At 38.9% G+C, this 18,264-nt stretch overlaps 1 protein-coding gene across 1 annotated transcript in view; it reads right to left on the bottom strand.

The window, feature by feature from the left end:
* The window catches only part of LOC124287063 (probable serine/threonine-protein kinase kinX), a 94,954-nt gene extending 89,845 nt beyond the window's left edge, over window positions 1-5,109 (bottom strand). Inside the window, 1 exon segment of the mRNA XM_046723542.1 lies at window positions 4,754-5,109. Coding sequence (XP_046579498.1) covers window positions 4,754-4,850 — 97 coding nt within the window. The 5' untranslated portion in view covers window positions 4,851-5,109.
* Between the last annotated feature and the right edge of the window lie 13,155 nt (window positions 5,110-18,264).

Below are 18,264 nucleotides of genomic sequence, written 5' to 3'. Positions count from 1 at the left end.
CCAAGCCCTCCCTGCAGTGCTAAAGCCCTAAAAAAAGCCCTAGATTTCCCCAGGTTCAGGAATCTGAATTCAGGTTCTGAATTTCCCATCTCACTGGGGCTCCTTTTCAATTTAAATGTTATAGTGTCAAAATTATATGGATTCACAGACTTAGTCTTAATCTACTTAACATGGATACCCCGCTCCAGCAGTCTACTGACTCTGATCTGACCAGTCCTTGTTCTATCCCCTTCATGCACCAGGCAGGGTAACAAGAAGTACCATCTTTTGGTACAACATGCCGGGAACCAAACCCCTGACAACCGGGCAGACGTTCTACCCACTGACCATGCTGTCTCAAATTTTAAGGTAAAAGCTTCCATATTCCTAATACAGTCACAATTAGTAGATTTGTTGAGCCTTGGATAACTCTAAATATTTACATAATTCTTTTCACAGGCGAGACGAAATGCTGTCTAGCATCACTGATACCTGATGCTGACTGGGATGTATCAAGCAGAGAAGCAGCAGACGATTCTCGACCATTCAAGGCCCATAATTACTGGCGACCATGTCCACGGCTTCACTGTCTGGGCTAAGTGAGAATATATTGCTGAATATTGATCTCCTATAGAGCTGACCTACAAACAAGGACAAGCAGTACTTCAGACAAATGGTGATTCCAATTGATAACACGGTCTTCCCGGTTTGGTCTGTGTTTGTAAAGGTGTTCCAGATTGCGGACCAGCTTGGTTGGACAATCTAGCAGATATTGATGAAAATGTATACAACACATGTTGATCTGACTCAGGTTTTATTACAATTATGGTGTAGGCCACATCAATCAGTATGTCAGTTATGTCAATGATGTGTCTCGGGTGACATTACAATTCTCAAGGCTGATAGATCTTTTCAGGGAGGAATTCATAACAGTTATTCTAGGTTCACTCTTCACAGAAATTAGGTTACCATGACCAATGTGAGAAGGCCTGGATTTGTCATTGTACATTACAATGTTTTGACCTGATAGATCCCCTAAAGATTCTGATCTCGTTCCGCAAAAGAAGATTGCATCTTAGTCTGTGTTGAAGTCTTGAAGCCAAGATGCTAAGAAAAGGAAATAGGGAAAGGTCCTGTCCACAAATAGATGTGTTTTTAAAAGGCTTTTCGATCAGTATGCAAAACACTTGCATGATGGGAAGGCCGATGTTGGATGTGTTTTCAAATGGATCTCGGTCCGATAAGCAGAACACTGAACAGAAGTTCAGCGGAAAAAGCATGTGTTTTCAACAAAAACTTGTTCAGTATTCAGAATAGTTATGATCAAATAAAATATGTAGGGCGTTTTCTTGTCATGTTCACGCAAACACATACAGTAGACAGTTTGACTTGTGCAAGAACAGGAAAACCAGAGAGAGCTCTTCCACAGATACAAGCTTGTGAGTGAGTTCCTGGTTTTACGCCGTTTTAGCAATATTCAAGCAATATTACCCTTTACACATTCCTGAGCCTTTTATGTACTTTTAGTCACTGACCAATTCAATCACATTAATGCTAGAGATGATACAGATATAAGCTACAAAACACATTCCATAATAACAGTGTTTATCCTTATCATTGATGCTTGATGCTATGTCATTTAGCTTAGTGAACCTTGTCGTACGTCTCCTTTCAGGAGTTTAATAATAATAATCATAATCATAATAATATGGCCACTTATATAACGCTGAACTCCACGCCCGCAGGGACATGCTCAAGTTTACATGAACTCCATGCCACAGGGACATGCTCAAGTTTACCTGAACTCAGAAACAAATGAATAAGAACCACTCTTGTCTCAGAATACTTTCATAAACAGTTTGAGGGGCACATGCTGGGGTTCCTCACCAGTGGGAAAACATACAACCACAGCTCTCAAAGTGTTTGTTCGTCTGGTAGTCACACTGGACATATGAGTGAGTGAGGTTTTACGCAGCTTTTAGAATATTCCAGCAATATCATAGGACACGGAAATGGGCTTCACTCATTGAGCTCATAGGGAGTCGAACTCAGGGCTACAGCATGACAAGCAAACACTTTAACCACAAGGCTACCCAACCTCCTGGATCACCCTTCAGGATGTGATCCAGCATATTTTACAGAAGAAAACAAATTCCTAGATTATCTTCATAAAATATAATAAAAAAGGAACCCAGGGACTTTCTTCATTTTCAAAAACTGCAGTTATCTAAACTTGCCACATATTCTAGACTTGCATGGGCTGTATTGGGTATACTTGTTTCTCTCTGTTGGTACATGTTGACAAGTTTGTGGCTAAGAGTTTGAGATCAAACTGATCAGGTTTATCACAAGTGACTCAAGAATATCAATAATAATTGTCCATAACTTCTGTCCACAAGAACAAAACAATGTTTCCAGTTAAGCTGCGTAAAATGACCTTTTTTAAGTTCCTGCAAACGTCAAAACTTATGATGTAATCGCAGCCACTTTAATCTCAGTGGGAGCCTATCTTTCTGCACAGACTAGAACCATGTCTTGCAACTTAATCTTTCTTAACAAGGAAAAACATGGAAAATCTTTGAAGCTTTTCTCTTTTAACAAAGTTCAGGTAATTAAATTCAGGAAACCTCAACGAGTAACCTAATTATTACTCATAGAAGCATAAACATCAAACGTGCGATCACATTTCTGCTTTTTACATCTATTTCAGCGTCTTCTCTTGAACATCCACATCTGGCGTTTAAATCACTGAGTCACTGCTGCCCTTCCTTGTTTCTTAAACTGTCTGTTTTGTTAAGAAAAACATTTTTCATACTCACTTACCATCTCATGTTAATTGTTTCTGAAATCAAACTGTACACTACTGAGAGTGTACATTATGCTTCAAGAATCATATCCAGGGTTATTTTAGTACTTCTTTAGGGTTCAACACACAACTTTTGAGATGAAAATTGCACAAAATGACACTTCACTGCATAGTATTTTATACTAAAAAGTACATTATGTTTTTTAGAAACACTTACAAAACTGGGTGTTAACAGGACCCTATCATATGTATTTCAAGGGTTCTTACAATAAAGATGAATGTATTGAAAAGTAATGATATGTGAGTGAGTGAGTTTGGTTTTACGCCGCTTTTAGCAATATTCCAGGAACATCACGGCGGGGGACACCAGAAATGGGCTTCACACATTGTACCCATGTGGGGAATCGAACCCGGGCCTTCGACGTGACGAGCGAACGCTTTACCCAGTAGGCTACCCCAGTAATGATATGTAGTGAATAGTACAATTATGTTACAAATAGTACAATATTTCAATGATACTTTAATTTCAGGAACTTAATAAAATATTTCTTGTAAACAAACTGGTAAAATGTTTTATTGAGAAACCCTCAGGACACAGTTTTATTTGTGTGGTTGGGGTTGGGTGGGGTTAGGACAGGTGGGGTTAGGTGGGGTGGGGTTCATTTTATATGTTTGAATGTACTGGATGTACATATCTCTGTCATGTAAAATCATGACATGATTTTTACTTTTTGATAAAAGAGTACACAGGTTTTTACAGATCTCGACTAATCAATCAAATTGACAAAAATCAGTCAATCTTGTGAAAGATTAAAACCGAACTCATAGAAAAACATTTACATGGCGCTTCCATTCCACAAACATTTCAGTTAATTTCACACAGATGATGTCAGTTCATGTCAATTTTTTCCAAAGCAGGCCAATTTCCTTCCATCAGCTCTGTACAGTGACAAGCAGCTTGTTGCACCAGTTGCCCATTTCACAGATTTTATGTCAATTTCAGGCTCATCATGTGCATTTCCTGCTAAATATCTGCTTCAGATCTGATGCTGGTCTCAATCTGCTCTCATTGGACATGAGGTGTAGATGAAAGCTGGCTGTCCATTTCCTCTTAACAGCAGGGGGTAGATATTTCTGATAAGACTCAACAGCAAAACTACAGGTTCCTTTGATGATGGATTACCACAGACTCTATATTTAGATTACGTTTATTCTTGTTTATTTGAGCACGCAACAGCAGCAAGAAACTCCGACATTTACCTCAGTAATCACTAATGGATAACAGTATCCATTAAGCTGCCACACACAACTATTCATTATATTTACAGCTCAATTTATCATAATGTATTCAAGGTCCTCCAAATATTAAATTTCTAAAACAGCACACAGTGACATTTATGACTGAGCTTATTGCATTACAGCTCGATCTTGTAATCATCGTAAAAAATGTTGTTTATGTCGAATCATGTGATGTTAGTTCAAATTATTGAAGCAAATGCTCATTTCTGTCCCCAACCCAGCCTCAGCAGATGTAAAAACAATGACATGCTCAGTAACCCTATATCTCTCCAACGTTTCAAACTTTTTTTCAGTCTGTCGCTACAGCTAAGAGTGTGCTTTGTTTACGAAGGCAGGCGTTAGGGAACTTATAATGTCTTAACTGTGTTAATGCTCATGTATAAGCAGGAATATCTCAGGAGAATTTAAATCCAGCGGTGGCGTATAACTGCTGTAAAACCAATCGATTTACAGCGCCACAATTCATGTCGCAGTTTTGTAACGCTAACTTCAGTCTCCAAGTTGAAATGACAAGCCAGTCTGACAGAATGCCTATGAGCATTCAACTGTGAGTCTTTTGTGTGGAAATACATACAAGCATTGAACCATATCGACAGAGGTGTCTGAGAAGCGAATGTTAATATATGTGGGTAGATCATAACTTAATACATCTCTCTGGCTGATACCTACCTTCTCCTCGATTTAGCCATGACATCAATTTTAAATTCTTCATTGATGGCATACTGAGGGAGAGGTTCTTAATCCGAGATAAATCCAAACGATCCATTATTGCAAGTAAAATCCACGAAATATATCCAAACCAAGAACTGTCAAACTAAATCCGTCTGCTTTGGCTGCCCATCAGGCAAGACATTGGCCTCTAACACTTCCAAGCTCCCCACAGCTGTCTGATTGAAAGCTCTGAGTCCGAGCTCTCCTAACAGTGGAGCTCTCCTTTAGACCAGGGTTTTGGGCATCTTGTGGAGGCAATTGATAATCCAAACTTCTGACCTCCAAGGTTCCAGGAAATCTATATGCACAGTTAGAGCTCACACTGGGAGCTGTCTGTCCCTACAACTGTCAATACTATTCACTGAATTAAAGGGAAAAGCTGATTTTAACAACAAAGAAAAAATCCTGAAAATGAAAATGTGAATCTCCCTGGAAAGCCCGCTTCTTGCCTCCGATTGGATGATAGCTAATTTTCAAACTATTTGACAGACATAACAAGGAGCCTGCCATGAGCGGTAGCGTGCTGCCCTAGTTGGACATTACTGACATTATTTAATACAATGCTACAGTAATAATATTACTGTGAGCAATTAGGTCCCACGCTGACAATTAAGCCAGTGGAAACTGGCTGAGATTTTATTGGAATGTTGGCTAAAGAACGACCTACTTGGTCTAAACAGAAGCAGGGAAAATCAATATTCCTTATAATAGCACAAGACACCATCTAAATGAGTACAACCCACCCACACTCCCAACCACTGAGCATATTCTACATTGTCTTTCTGGGGTGACCATGTGTGACAAAGAATTAAAAAGAATTATAAATGTCTCATTAAATATATTGACTATCTATAGTGAATTGTATTCATACATAGCTATAAATACGTTTTGAAACACGTCAGTCAATTTATGTTAATTTAATTTTTAAAATTAGTTTCAGTTATTTAAAAAAGAGACACATTACAAAAGTCCCAAGCAAACCTTCAATTCCTGGACGACTTACTTCCATAAGTTGTCAAGACTTTTCCACTAAAAGTACATCAAATAATAACAACCATAAAAGATTAATTTACAAACAATTTTAAACAATGTTTCATAAACTATTTTTGTTGGTTACTTAAATAAAATTAAACATTTAAACTCAAGTTAAAATAAACCTAATCAAGAAACAAAGCAGAAAATGCAATGCTTCATGAGAAGGAACAAATAAATCTGATTTGAAAGGCAGATATTTCAAGATTTCATGATAATTCAAACCAATTATCACTTCAAAGATATACGGGAGTCGTAAATGCAAAATAAACAGGCTGGCATTGATAAGACAAGTAGCCGTGCTTATCTGCCTCCGATACAACAGAATGCACACTTTGGCACCTTCGTTGCTGTTGTAAGCCTATCTGTTAGTTGATAACGGTTGTAGTTGCTTCAGCCACTTCTTGCGTTAAGGTTGGTGGATGTACAAGCCTGGAGTGGCATCAGTTGGAGGAAGGTTTGAGGGTCTTGAGGGGTGGAACAATCAATGGAAGACATGCAACTTTATAGGAGAGGTGAGGTGAGGTGAAATTGGGTTTAACGTTGTGCTTGAGAATATTTCGCTCATATGACGAACTTTATAGGAGAATTCTTTGAAATTATTTTTTAATTTATTGGTATCTATGTCAATAGTATCATGATTTCAGTTGTCTTCAAAACATAAACCTCCAGTTTGTTTGTTTATTATTTGTTAATGCCTCACAGAACATTTTTGTCAGCTTCATGGCGTCAGTAAGTAAATAGTCTGGACCAGACAATCCACTGACTGAATCACAAGCATTTATGCAACTGGAATACAATGACGTGTCAATCAAGTCAGGGAGCCTGACCACCTGATCCTGTGAGACGCTACTGATGACAAATGAAGTCAAGTTTCACGGAGCACGTGTTTATGACAGCAAGGATTACCCACCAGGTGGTGCACATACAGTGTTGTTGGTGCACATGCTCGTATTTTTGTGATCATTAGATGACCCCATTTTAAATAGGGTTATCATATAAAACATATACAGCATGTTTTAATAACGTGGGTATTAATCTTAAAACAGGTAATTATATTAGTTGGTTCTTGCACTGATGCTAAGTTTCATGACCGGGAATTCGGTCTTCGTAAGAGAGTAAGTCTATTGTCCCTTGGCATTTCGTGTTTATGTATCCTGTGTTATGTATCCCGTGTTATGGATCGAAGCAGCATGTTAGCTGACTGAATGGATCGGATAAGACTGCTTTGAACATTATTTCAGTTATATCATGGTATGTCCACTCAGAGGGAGACTGAGTGAGTGTGTTTAGTTAACGCCGCTTTTTGCAATATCACAGCGGGGACACCAGAAGTGGGCTTCACACATTGTACCCATGTGGGGAATCGAACCTGGGTCTTCAGCGTGATGAGCGAACACTTTAACCACCAGGCTACCAGAGGGAGAGGGAGCCAAAAGTAGTACATATATTAATATGCTTGAATGACTTAAAACCAGCAGATCCTGGCATGAGTAGGGGATGCAACTCTGCATAGGGTTCAGCAAGACCTCAGATGACTAAGCGTCCATGTGACAAGTCCACTGTGACAAGTTTAGGAAAGGGAGAACAGATGAAAAATGATCAAGTTTACAAACAATAAAGATGGATGATCAGATGTGAGTGTGACAAAAGGGTCAAGGAGTTCGAGGTCAACAGGTCAAACATTGAGTTTTTCCCTAGTTTAAGAAGTGACATGACTCATGACAGGTACTTTGTCTGATGGACATGTTTGCCATGCTGAGATACCTGTCGGGGGCTGAGATACCTGTCGCGGGGCTTCTTCTTTCATCCTCACCTTGTAGTCTACATGATTCAATGTTCATCGTTCAGCTGAACGCACAGCTTCAAGTGATAGCTGTCTTTATGGGCTTTATAGTCCCTTGTGTGGACACTGTGTTTGTCAGTTTTACACCCGCTAAGTGTCCCCCGGTGATGGGTGGTTAATCACATGTCAACATCTCCCGAATTTGTTGTCAGCTTCAAAATATGGATGTTGTGGTACAGTGGTTATGTGATCGTAAAATGGTGAGTGAGTGAGTGGTTGAGTGAGTGAGTAAGTGTGTGTAAAACTAAGGTGGTTGAGTTGTTGAGTGAGTGGTTGAGTGAGTGAGTGTAAAACTAAGATGGTAGAGTAGACGCAGGTCTGAGATGTTTGGAGTCAGTAAACAGTATCAAGGCTTTGTTCAAGTTAATCCTGACTGGATGTGAACAATTAGATAATGGACATAAACTACATAGCCATCAAAATGAATTATAGTAACACAAGTAACACAACACGACATGTCACTACGCCTTGCAAAGCGAACAAGTAAGAGATGCAGTCCTGTCCATGAAACTCACAATGACAGACAATGTTGATTTTGATAGGTTTTATTTGCAGTTTTAAACTTCAAGTATATAATTTCATTCTTCAAATGATATAAACAAACCTGTCAACATCCTCAGGCTCAAGTTATAACAGAATTACCTCCCCCTGTCTACTAATCATCCCGTCTGCCTCAGTCTCCCCTCTGAAAGCTCCACCGCCCTCGCACCTCCACTTTAACCCTCCACTCCTTCCTTAATCCTTCACTTCTGCTTTAATCCTCAACTTCTGTTTTAACCTTCCCTCTTCCGGCTCCAAGACAGATGGTTTTATAATTAAGATTTTCATAATTCATTTCCAGTGAAAAGTTGGTCACACAAATAGAAGAAATGATATCATTCTACGGTCCATGCATGGGAAGTCTGAGTACATATAATTGGAAGCCATGAGAATGTCAATATGCGTGTCTGCAGCAACCACAAATCTAGAGAAAGACCTACATCATCACATCCAACCCTGTCCCACACAGCAGACTGAGGATTAGCTGTGTCTGAGGATACATGTTTCCTAGCATGTTTGTGACAAAAGAAAAGTCTGGGTATATACCAATTTGACATGGTGAACAAATGATGTTTACTACACAAGCATACTTGTTTAGCAACTCGAAATTCAATTTCTGTTCAGATTGTTTTTCAATGCTGCTCTCACTCTCATCAGTATCATTGTGCTAAGAGGCAATCTGTAGTAGTTATTGTGCTAAGAGGCAATCTGTAGTAGTTATTGGGCTAAGAAGCAATCTGTAGTAGTTATTGTGCTAAGAGGCAATCTGTAGTAGTTATTGGGCTAAGAGGCAATCTGTAGTAGTTATTGTGCTAGGAGGCAATCTGTAGTAGTTATTGTGCTTAGAGGCAATCTGTAGTAGTTATTGTGCTAAGAGGCAATCTGTAGTAGCTCCGTCTGAACAACATAATCCAGTGATTGACATCATGATCCTCTTGTTACACAATGGGATCAACCAAGTCAGCAAGTCTGAGCTACTGATCCTGTTAATCGCCTCTTACGACAAGCATGGCTCATTGAAGACCAATCCTAACCAGGATCTTTATATTAAACAACATGAAGCTTTAAAGTCAGCAATGTTTCTGCAAGATAATGTTTTAGCCTTTTATCATCAGAAACATGAAATCTGTAAATTTTCTCTTATTCAATTTTGATTTATCATCTCTTGAAATAATCTGGTTGATCAGGATTTTCTAACAGCTGTTTGTTGTTGCTTGATTGTTGTTTAACACCACACTCAGCAATATTCCAGCTGCATGACAGCTGTCCGTGAATAATCAAGTCTGGACCAGACAATTCAGTGATCAACATCATGAGCATCGATCTACACAATCAGGATACGATGACAGGTACAAGCAAGTCAGCAAACCTGACCACCTGATACTGTTAGTCGCCTCTTACCACGACATGGGTTGCTGAAGACCAATTTTAACTTGGATCTTCACGTGTCCGTATCTGCATCTGCAAATCTGCTTTAGCACATCACTAAATTAGCCATTTTTTTAGGGTCTGAAATTATTCAGAACGATCATTACCATAATTTAAGGAGTATGTTTCTTCATAATTTGGTTGGCTGATGTTTTTCAAGAGAGTTCAAGTGGGTTTGTGTGATTTATGCTGTAACAGCAACTCTCAGCCTTGTTAACTGGGCTAGCCTCGTACTGATGATGCACATGCACAGAGTTCTCTCTGACTTTGCATAAGATTAACCAAGGTTAATTGTTTTGAACAGAAGCTGAGCATGTGCAACATCCCAGCTGTGGCTCATCATGGAGACGTGACATCTCACACCTCGTTCACTTCATCTGTCAGTAATCAGATGTTGAAGTATATCGGCACTGTCAACATGTTGCAGTCGACTGTCTTTCAACATGTTGAAGTCTATTGTCACTTTCAATATGTTGAAGTCTACTGTCACTTTCAACGTGTTGAAGTGTACCATCACCATCAATATGTTGAAGTTGACCGTTATTTTCAACATGTTGAAATCGACTGTCTCTTTCAACATGTTGAAGTCTATCGACATCTTCAACATGTGGTTGTCTACCGTCACTTTCAACATGTTTAAGTCCATTGTCACTTTCATCATGTTGAAGTCAACCATCTCTTTCAATATGTTGAAGTCTACCATCACTGTCAACATGTGGTCGTCTACTGTCACTTTCAACATGTTTAAGTCCATTGTCATTTTCAACATGTTGAAGTCTACTGTCACTTTCAATATGTTGAAGATGACCATCTCTTTCAACATGTTGAAGTCAATCATCTCTTTCAATATGTTGAAGTCTACCATCACTGTCAACATGTTTAAGTCTACTGTCAGTTTCAACATTTTGAAGTCCACCGTCTCTTTCAACATGTTGCAGTCTATCATCACATTGTTATAGAAAAAAGTATTTTCCATACAATATCTTGCCTTTACTATGGCACAGTTGTCCATATTCTGAGCAACAATCTACACAATCTGACCAAGATGTATCACCAACTCTGAAAGGTCACATATCTAAGCAGTCCACACAAGCCGTCTGCTCACTGTACACCTGACTCTGGATGCAGGTGCAGCTCATGCCAGCAACGATCCCATGCTGGACGACTTCAACCTCAGAACCCCCACAGGGGACAGGCTACTGAACCTTCAGCTCACTTCAGAACTGAATTAAAGAAGCATTACTTCCATCAACTGGATGTCCACATCACATCTACAAAAACAGACATCAACATCGTCTAATGCTGAACAGACCCAGAAGAGTCGCTTGTCTGGAGGGAGCATGCTGGGACATCTCCGGAACCAGAGATAGGAGCCAATGAGAATCATCGCTATCTCCAACAACCAGCACGCATGATATATACACATGGCATCATGCTGAGAAGTGCCTACCAAAGTCAAACATGAATACATCCTGAAACCCCTTCTATCAGGAACCTGACTGTTAAAATGCTTATGGCATATACATGTAGTCAGTATATCATATCATTAAGACGAAATGACTTTTGTACCAATGTAATTGAGTATTTCAAGATGATGAGATAAGGGACAACCATATATAAATTTCACATGATGGGCTGAAGAGAAGGCAATCAAATCATTTTATGTCAATATCCTGTGGTCAAATTGCTGAAGATACGCTGCATGTTCTAATTTTGAAGCAAAAACAATTTTCATTTTGAACTAATATGAAGAGGTCTCACATGACTTTGTAGGAAGACATTACTTCTCTTGCCTCGTGTATAGTTGTTCAACTTTTTGGCTTCCACATCAGAGTTTGACTACACACATCACACTCTTGTAGCAGTAAAAAGTGCCATCAATGAAGATTGGATGGTCATACTGAAACACTGAAAGCCACAATTCTCATGGTGACCTGGGTATCTGGTCCACACATGATTTCTTCCCATCACTGACATCATACTGCCTCCTGTCTTACTTCAAATAATCAATTTTCAATTTAAAATTATCAAACAAACAATATCCTTCATATACAATATATGGGCGGTGGGGTAGCCTCATGCTTAAACTTTAAAGTATCCGTCTATCATGCAGAAGACCCGGGTTCGATTCCCCACATGGGCACAATGTGTGAAGCCCATTTCTGGTGTGCCACGCCTTGATTTTGCTGGAATATTGCTAAAAGCTGCATAAAACCATACCCACTCACTCACTCATATACAACACATGATGTCGAACCTAATTCAGCCCATGTACAGCAACTGGAGCCTTTCTTTTCAAAGATTGTCAGTAACTCACTATAACTCTTAAATCAAAGGAAGGGTATATTCTTTGGGTCAACCATTAAATAAAATCATTTCAAGTTTCTGTATGAAACAACCATCCAGAGTTCCTATTCACCTCAAATGAACTCCCTGACCAGAGGAGAGTATCACCACCAAGGGAGGTAACTCTAGACATTTGTCCCCCAGGACCATTTATCTGGCTACTATCTGAAGTATCAGTTTACAGACAGGTGGTCTGATAGTCGTGATGTCGGCCATACAGGGAGGATGGAAGTGGTCCAGAAGTTTATGGTTATTAGCTAGATATGACACCTTCAAGATGAAAAGTAGTTCAAAGTGATACAAGCTACTTTGATATAGATCAGGTGCATCTATACGAGAGGGAAGGAAGTTAAGTGCATGTACTTGGGTTCAACACCTGAAATAGAGACATTTTTTATTTTGATTGAGGAAGATTTGAAAAGTGAGTGACTTTAGCCTTGCTGGATGAGTTTAGCCTTTCAGCAAACACATGGTATTAGCACTGTTCAATGTGATTCCTAACCATGCTCCTTATACACTCAACATTGTACAATCTTGTTAATATGGAAACCATCTTGTTGCTTTCATTTAACTCACTATGTAAAATACCAATTAGATATCAGCTTCCATCGTGTGGTTACAACGGTAGACCCATGAAGATCAAGGTTAGAATTGATCTTCCGCAACCCATGCTTGTTGTAAGAGGCGGCTAACGGGATCGGGTGGTCGGGCTTGCTGACTTGGTTGAGACATGTCATCACATCCCAATTGCCTAGATCGATGCTCATGTTGTTGATCACTGGATTGTCTGGTCCAGACTTGAATATTTACAGATAGCCTCCATATAGCTGGAATATTTCTGAGTGCAGCTTAGTACTAAACTCACTCACTCATCATGTGGTGAGTGAGTGAGTTTAGTTTTACACCGCTTTTAGCAATATTCTAGCAATATCACTGCAGGAGACATCAGAAATGGACTTCACACACTGTACCCATGTGAGGAATTGAACCCGGGTATTCGGTGTGATAAGCGAACACTTTAACCACTTGGCTACCCCACCGCCCCTCATCATGTGGACATGTTTATTTTACATTAAATTCAACATGACTTTTTAGATTTGTCAGGTGAAAGAATATTTGATATTATTTGGAATCAGTTGAACTAGCAGGGGTTGTCAAATGTTCAAATTCATATCCCCAATACAAAAGTAAGAACTTGAACAAAGACGATTGATGTTTCACATAAAGATGTCACTATTTTATCAAAAGAAGTGAAACAGTTGTGAGGAAGACATGGTGACCTTGGACAACACACTGAAATGGATGACAGCACGATGCAACTAATGGTATCAGAAGCTACCATGGAAACTCAACACGTTTCTGCAATAGAAGATTTAAGGATGTTCGCAACAGTTTAAACCTATCAGATTGTGACACATCCCCTTTTCACACAACAATCACATTTAGAAAATGTCTGTCCATGGTTGATTGTCTGAGCTGAGGAAAGAACATTCTTGTGCAAGAATGAGTTTAACACTTGAGGTGACACAACCGAAGATGACTTCATTACAGTGGTGTTAATTCTAATCTGTCACACGAGCCTCAGAAGTAACAGCTTCAGTTCTCCTCCTTCATGCTTTTATCATTGTAGAAACACAATTGTTGACAGTGTGGTATTTCGACAAAAAATCAAAATCCCATATTACATGTATATATGCCAGAAACCAAGAGTTTAATGATGATAGGTGGTCTTTCATGCAGTAATATATTAAAACAGTAACTGATTATGACAGATAAATTATGACAAATTAACAATAAATAATTAAAATACAACCATTTTGGTTCAAAATATACGTGAATAATAAAATACAAATGTGTGATTGTTTTACAGAACTTTTCTAAATGTCGATCAATCCAGAGTCAATACCTCAGCCCTTTAACTAGTCTGTCATACAGACCCTGAAGCAAATATATCCAAGAAAGTCCATGTAAGTCTAGAAAATGTGGCAAGTCTAGATTTCAACAGCTTCTGAAAATGAAGAAAGTCTCAGGGCTCCTTTTCAATATATTTTAGTTTTTTTACTATGAGTCTTTTTTCTGTGAAATATGTTCATTTCAGAGACTGGTTGTTAGTCTACCCTTTAACATAACTTTGTTTCATCTTGCAAAAACTATTTCTAATGAAGGTTACGAATTCAAGGAAACAATATAATAATTCAAACTGCATTTAGAAACAAATTCAGATTTTCTGTGTACAAATGATCACAAATAGAAAGCTAAAATAGTTGAATTGTGTGTCATATCTAATTTCTTAAATAAACAAAATGTTTCCCCATAATCACCAAAGTTAAAGTAGCATTCCTATGTTAAAGTGTTTAACCAGCATTTAGAAGTGATACACACACAGGAAAGAATTTATGGATATCAGCTTCTTTAATTTTATTATCAAAATGAAGAAATTGACATCCATAAATTCTTGCCTTTAATACTATTTAAAATGCAAACATGCCAACATGAAGATAATGATATAACAACTAGATTTCAGCTGTCTACGTACCTGCGAACATCCAAAAACATTTCCCACACATTTGAACCACAACTGCACCATTTGTCAGCCAGCACATACCTGAACTCCTCAGCAAATGTCAGCCACTTCTCGCAATCTACATCACATCCCATTAGGAGCAAAAACTAAATCCCTAAATTCAACGTGTGACGTTCACCATTGCCTCAAGCCAATCTCTACAATCCAGCCTTGCTCTGGACAATGCATTGCTTGTCAAGATGGGCAAATGACCCTGGGTCACCCACTGTCTCCTCACTCAAAGAAGTAAATGTTTCATCACACAACTAGGGGGGCTGGGCACAATCAGGGGGTCACGGGTGGGGGGAACTATCTTCGGGGCTGGTCTCCTACAAAACACCAGTCTGTTCTACCTGCTGCAATTAGCCACTAGGAACACATTGCAACCCACTCCAGGAACCCTTTGTTATGCTGAGGTAAATAATTGAAGTATTTGGACATAAACTGGGCTTCTCAGGATAGGAAATACTTAAGCTGTCAAGTAGATTTATTCTATTGACCAGCTTTAATCCGCGGTGGTCACAGATCAACATTCAAATCAAGGTATGCTGGGTCACACTTCAGCGGTACAGAAATCGTGTGTACATTAAGCGGTCACACTTATAACAAAGCAGCAAATAAAATATTGTTGACTTTTCAGATGACAGTATCAGGTGTGAATTAACATCTCCCTGTGTGGCTTTAACACGTCCAGGTTGTGTAGATTTACAAGAGTGGACTGTATCTTTCTGTGAATGGATTATAATGTATCTTGGAAGATGTACTGGAGAGGATAGACTGATGCTTTGTCTCTGTAAACATGGGATTTTGATTGAAACAAACAAATCCATTTGAAATGAAAAGCAGTCCAAGAGAGACAAAGATTTCTAGGCTTCCTTCATTACTATAGCAATTCAGTGAGGCTGAAGGGGTCATTGTCGACACGGGTTCTACAGACACGTACCCCAGTTATGTTTATGTATACAGAGTTAAGTTTCCTCAACCCCAAACATGGGGTACATATCTGTAGTACCCGTGCCGACAATGACCCCTTCAGGTACAGTAAGGGCTCAGCTACTGGGAAATTCATTGGGTCCAAGAACTGTGAGACAAAGGGAAAGAGAGCATATCTCTTGTAAGGGTGGAATTTGTGCTCAGATTGTGTATATCTACGCCCCGAGGCAGACCCATGATTTTGAAAGTGGGTGTGGTACTACCAAAGTCACAAGGATAACAGAAACACATAGAGGGACTGATGCAAGTTGACACGGTCACGTGTAGGGTGTCAGAAGAAAGGGGTTGTGGAGCCACTGGCTCCAGGGCATGTGGTTTCTTATAACACCTTCATCAGCATTATCCCAGACAATGATGCATGCATCCATCCAACCTGTATCCAACCTCGACAGGATAAATCAGCCTCAGATTTATTGCAGGAACAAGAAGTTCAAAAAAGGGTTGGATTTGCAGATACTTAAAAATAAATGTCCTAAAATCACCTATCTGTATACACTTTTAAAATACAGTAAAACACAATCCTCTGTTAATATTACACATTCTGTGAAGAATAATCATGTTTATTAGTTTGTAAAATGTTATGAAATAAAAGAACCCTAAATTGCTTTCTGAGTGTTTACACACATGCAAACTCACCATGACAGACTAAGTACACTTACATAAACAAGAAGGTGTTGCTCAACTTCGTTTTGGAGTGGTATATTTAGTACAATTCGACTTATTTTTCTATATCTTTTCAACATCCTGATTTGTCTTCCAGTAAGCAATGTTTGTGTTCTTGGTAATCTCCAACTTTGTGAAGAGAATAACAAATTGCTTGCTTTTGTATTTGGTGCTATGACATTTTCTGTTTTGAATTAGAAATGTAATGAATATATGTTTTTAAACAAACTCTTTTGGACCTTGGACTTATAATGGTAATGAATGGAAACTTGATCTTGTCACTATATGGCTGGAATAATGCCGATGTGACATAAAGCCCAACTCAACTCAATCTCCAGAGTAAGAAACTATAACCCAAATTCTCATCAATCTCAGAGGAGAAGGGACTGTGCCAAGGCTGCTATCTCTGCCCATTTGTTTCTATGTAAGGATCTGACAAATCCGACTGACACTTGGTGGGGCTTAACAGGTGTGATTCCTGAAACTTGGTGGGCATCTCTGGATTAGATAACAAACTGTACTGAAGTATTGACCTACTACTAGTAGTAGTAGTAGTAGTAGTAGTAGTAGTAGTAGTAGTAGTAGTAGTAGTAGTAGTAATAGTAGTAGTAGTAGTAGTAGTCATTGGCATCATTCTTCATAAATGCATGCCAATTGTACAAGAAAATGTGAGAATAGTTTCTTCTAGGGGCCCTGAAATAGCTCTCTTCAGACCTCAGAGCAGATACTTATTAAAACATTAATCACCCCCATTCTAGTCTCATCCCTTCTCAGCTCCAGCAGCCTGTACTCTTTCCATTCTCAATTAAGTAGAGACTTGAGGGTTCCCTTACTGAATTCTTCAACCTTTTAGATATCTCTATTTCAGGAACTAGATGTAAGCATTTGTAACTAAACTTGCTGCTGATAGTGTGAGGACAGTTTCTCATATGGAAATATAGATATGTAAAACCTTTGAAACAAATACAGAACACAAAATGTCAACACCAGAGTTATATGCCACTATTGTTACCTCATCAACTACGTCTGGATTAACAATCCCTGGCTTTCTTTTGTCCATCCACCCAGTTAGTGCTAATTATACCCCCCTGACTTCTATTTGTTTTTCTTATCAATCATGCCTGGATTAACAATCCCTGGCTTCCACTTGTCCATCCACCAATTAACTACTGGTTTCCTTTGTTATACCAGCGTAGGAAAGATAGCCCGTCCCAACGTCCGAGACGGGTGAATTTTGTGGAGGACAGGTTAAAAGAATATCTAGTCCGTCCTCATGTCGGGTCAATTTTAGCAAACCAATGACATATATATAATGATTATAACCTTTTTGAATATTTACTGCCGAAGGTGTTTTATTTATATTTGGAGGACAGGCTAGATTTTGGCAGGACTGGTAAAAAATTTGACCTGCCAGTCCTGTGGACAGGCTAGATTTTCTACATCTTTCCTACACTGGTTATACTGTTGTTGTTTCAACGTGTACATATATAGCTGTTTGTTCCTAATTGTTTAATTCACCTGATGAAGGAGTAAGAACATACTTCGAAACATCGTGACCCTTCACAATAAAGAAGTTGTCATCCATTAACAAACTCTTGCCTTTAAACCAAACATATTTACATTTCAGAGACTACAAAAGTGTCCGATGCTTACTGTACCTATTTCTGTAAGTGTACATCATGTTCAAAATAACCAACTTATGAGATTAGCTTGAATCATTTCCATGACAACCGAAAAACTAACCTACAGAAACGAATACGAGATGAACAAATTTGGCTATTTTGGGCCTACCCTAATTTCTTATGTCTTGAGGATGATATACTGTTTGTCACGGCAAGTTGGATTTCTACCTAATGTAAGAAGACAAGCTCAAGACTACAGGCCACCAAACACATTCTTCAGCCTTAACAATACAGATTCTGTTCTAAATATGTAAGTTACCTTGCCAGACCTGTAAAAAGGCTGGCCACCATGAAGTAAACAAATGATATTTTTAATGTATCTGGACCACCCTGGCCAGGTAGATGCTTTACTGTAGGTAAATGACCAAGAATGTAA

This window comes from Haliotis rubra, unplaced genomic scaffold (assembly GCF_003918875.1).
Source record: "Haliotis rubra isolate DU_JTF1 unplaced genomic scaffold, ASM391887v1 Scf4, whole genome shotgun sequence".
NCBI classification, from domain to species: domain Eukaryota; kingdom Metazoa; phylum Mollusca; class Gastropoda; order Lepetellida; family Haliotidae; genus Haliotis; species Haliotis rubra.
The sequence above is the reverse complement of the archived record's forward strand: the minus strand, read 5'-3'. Positions and strand labels throughout refer to the sequence as shown.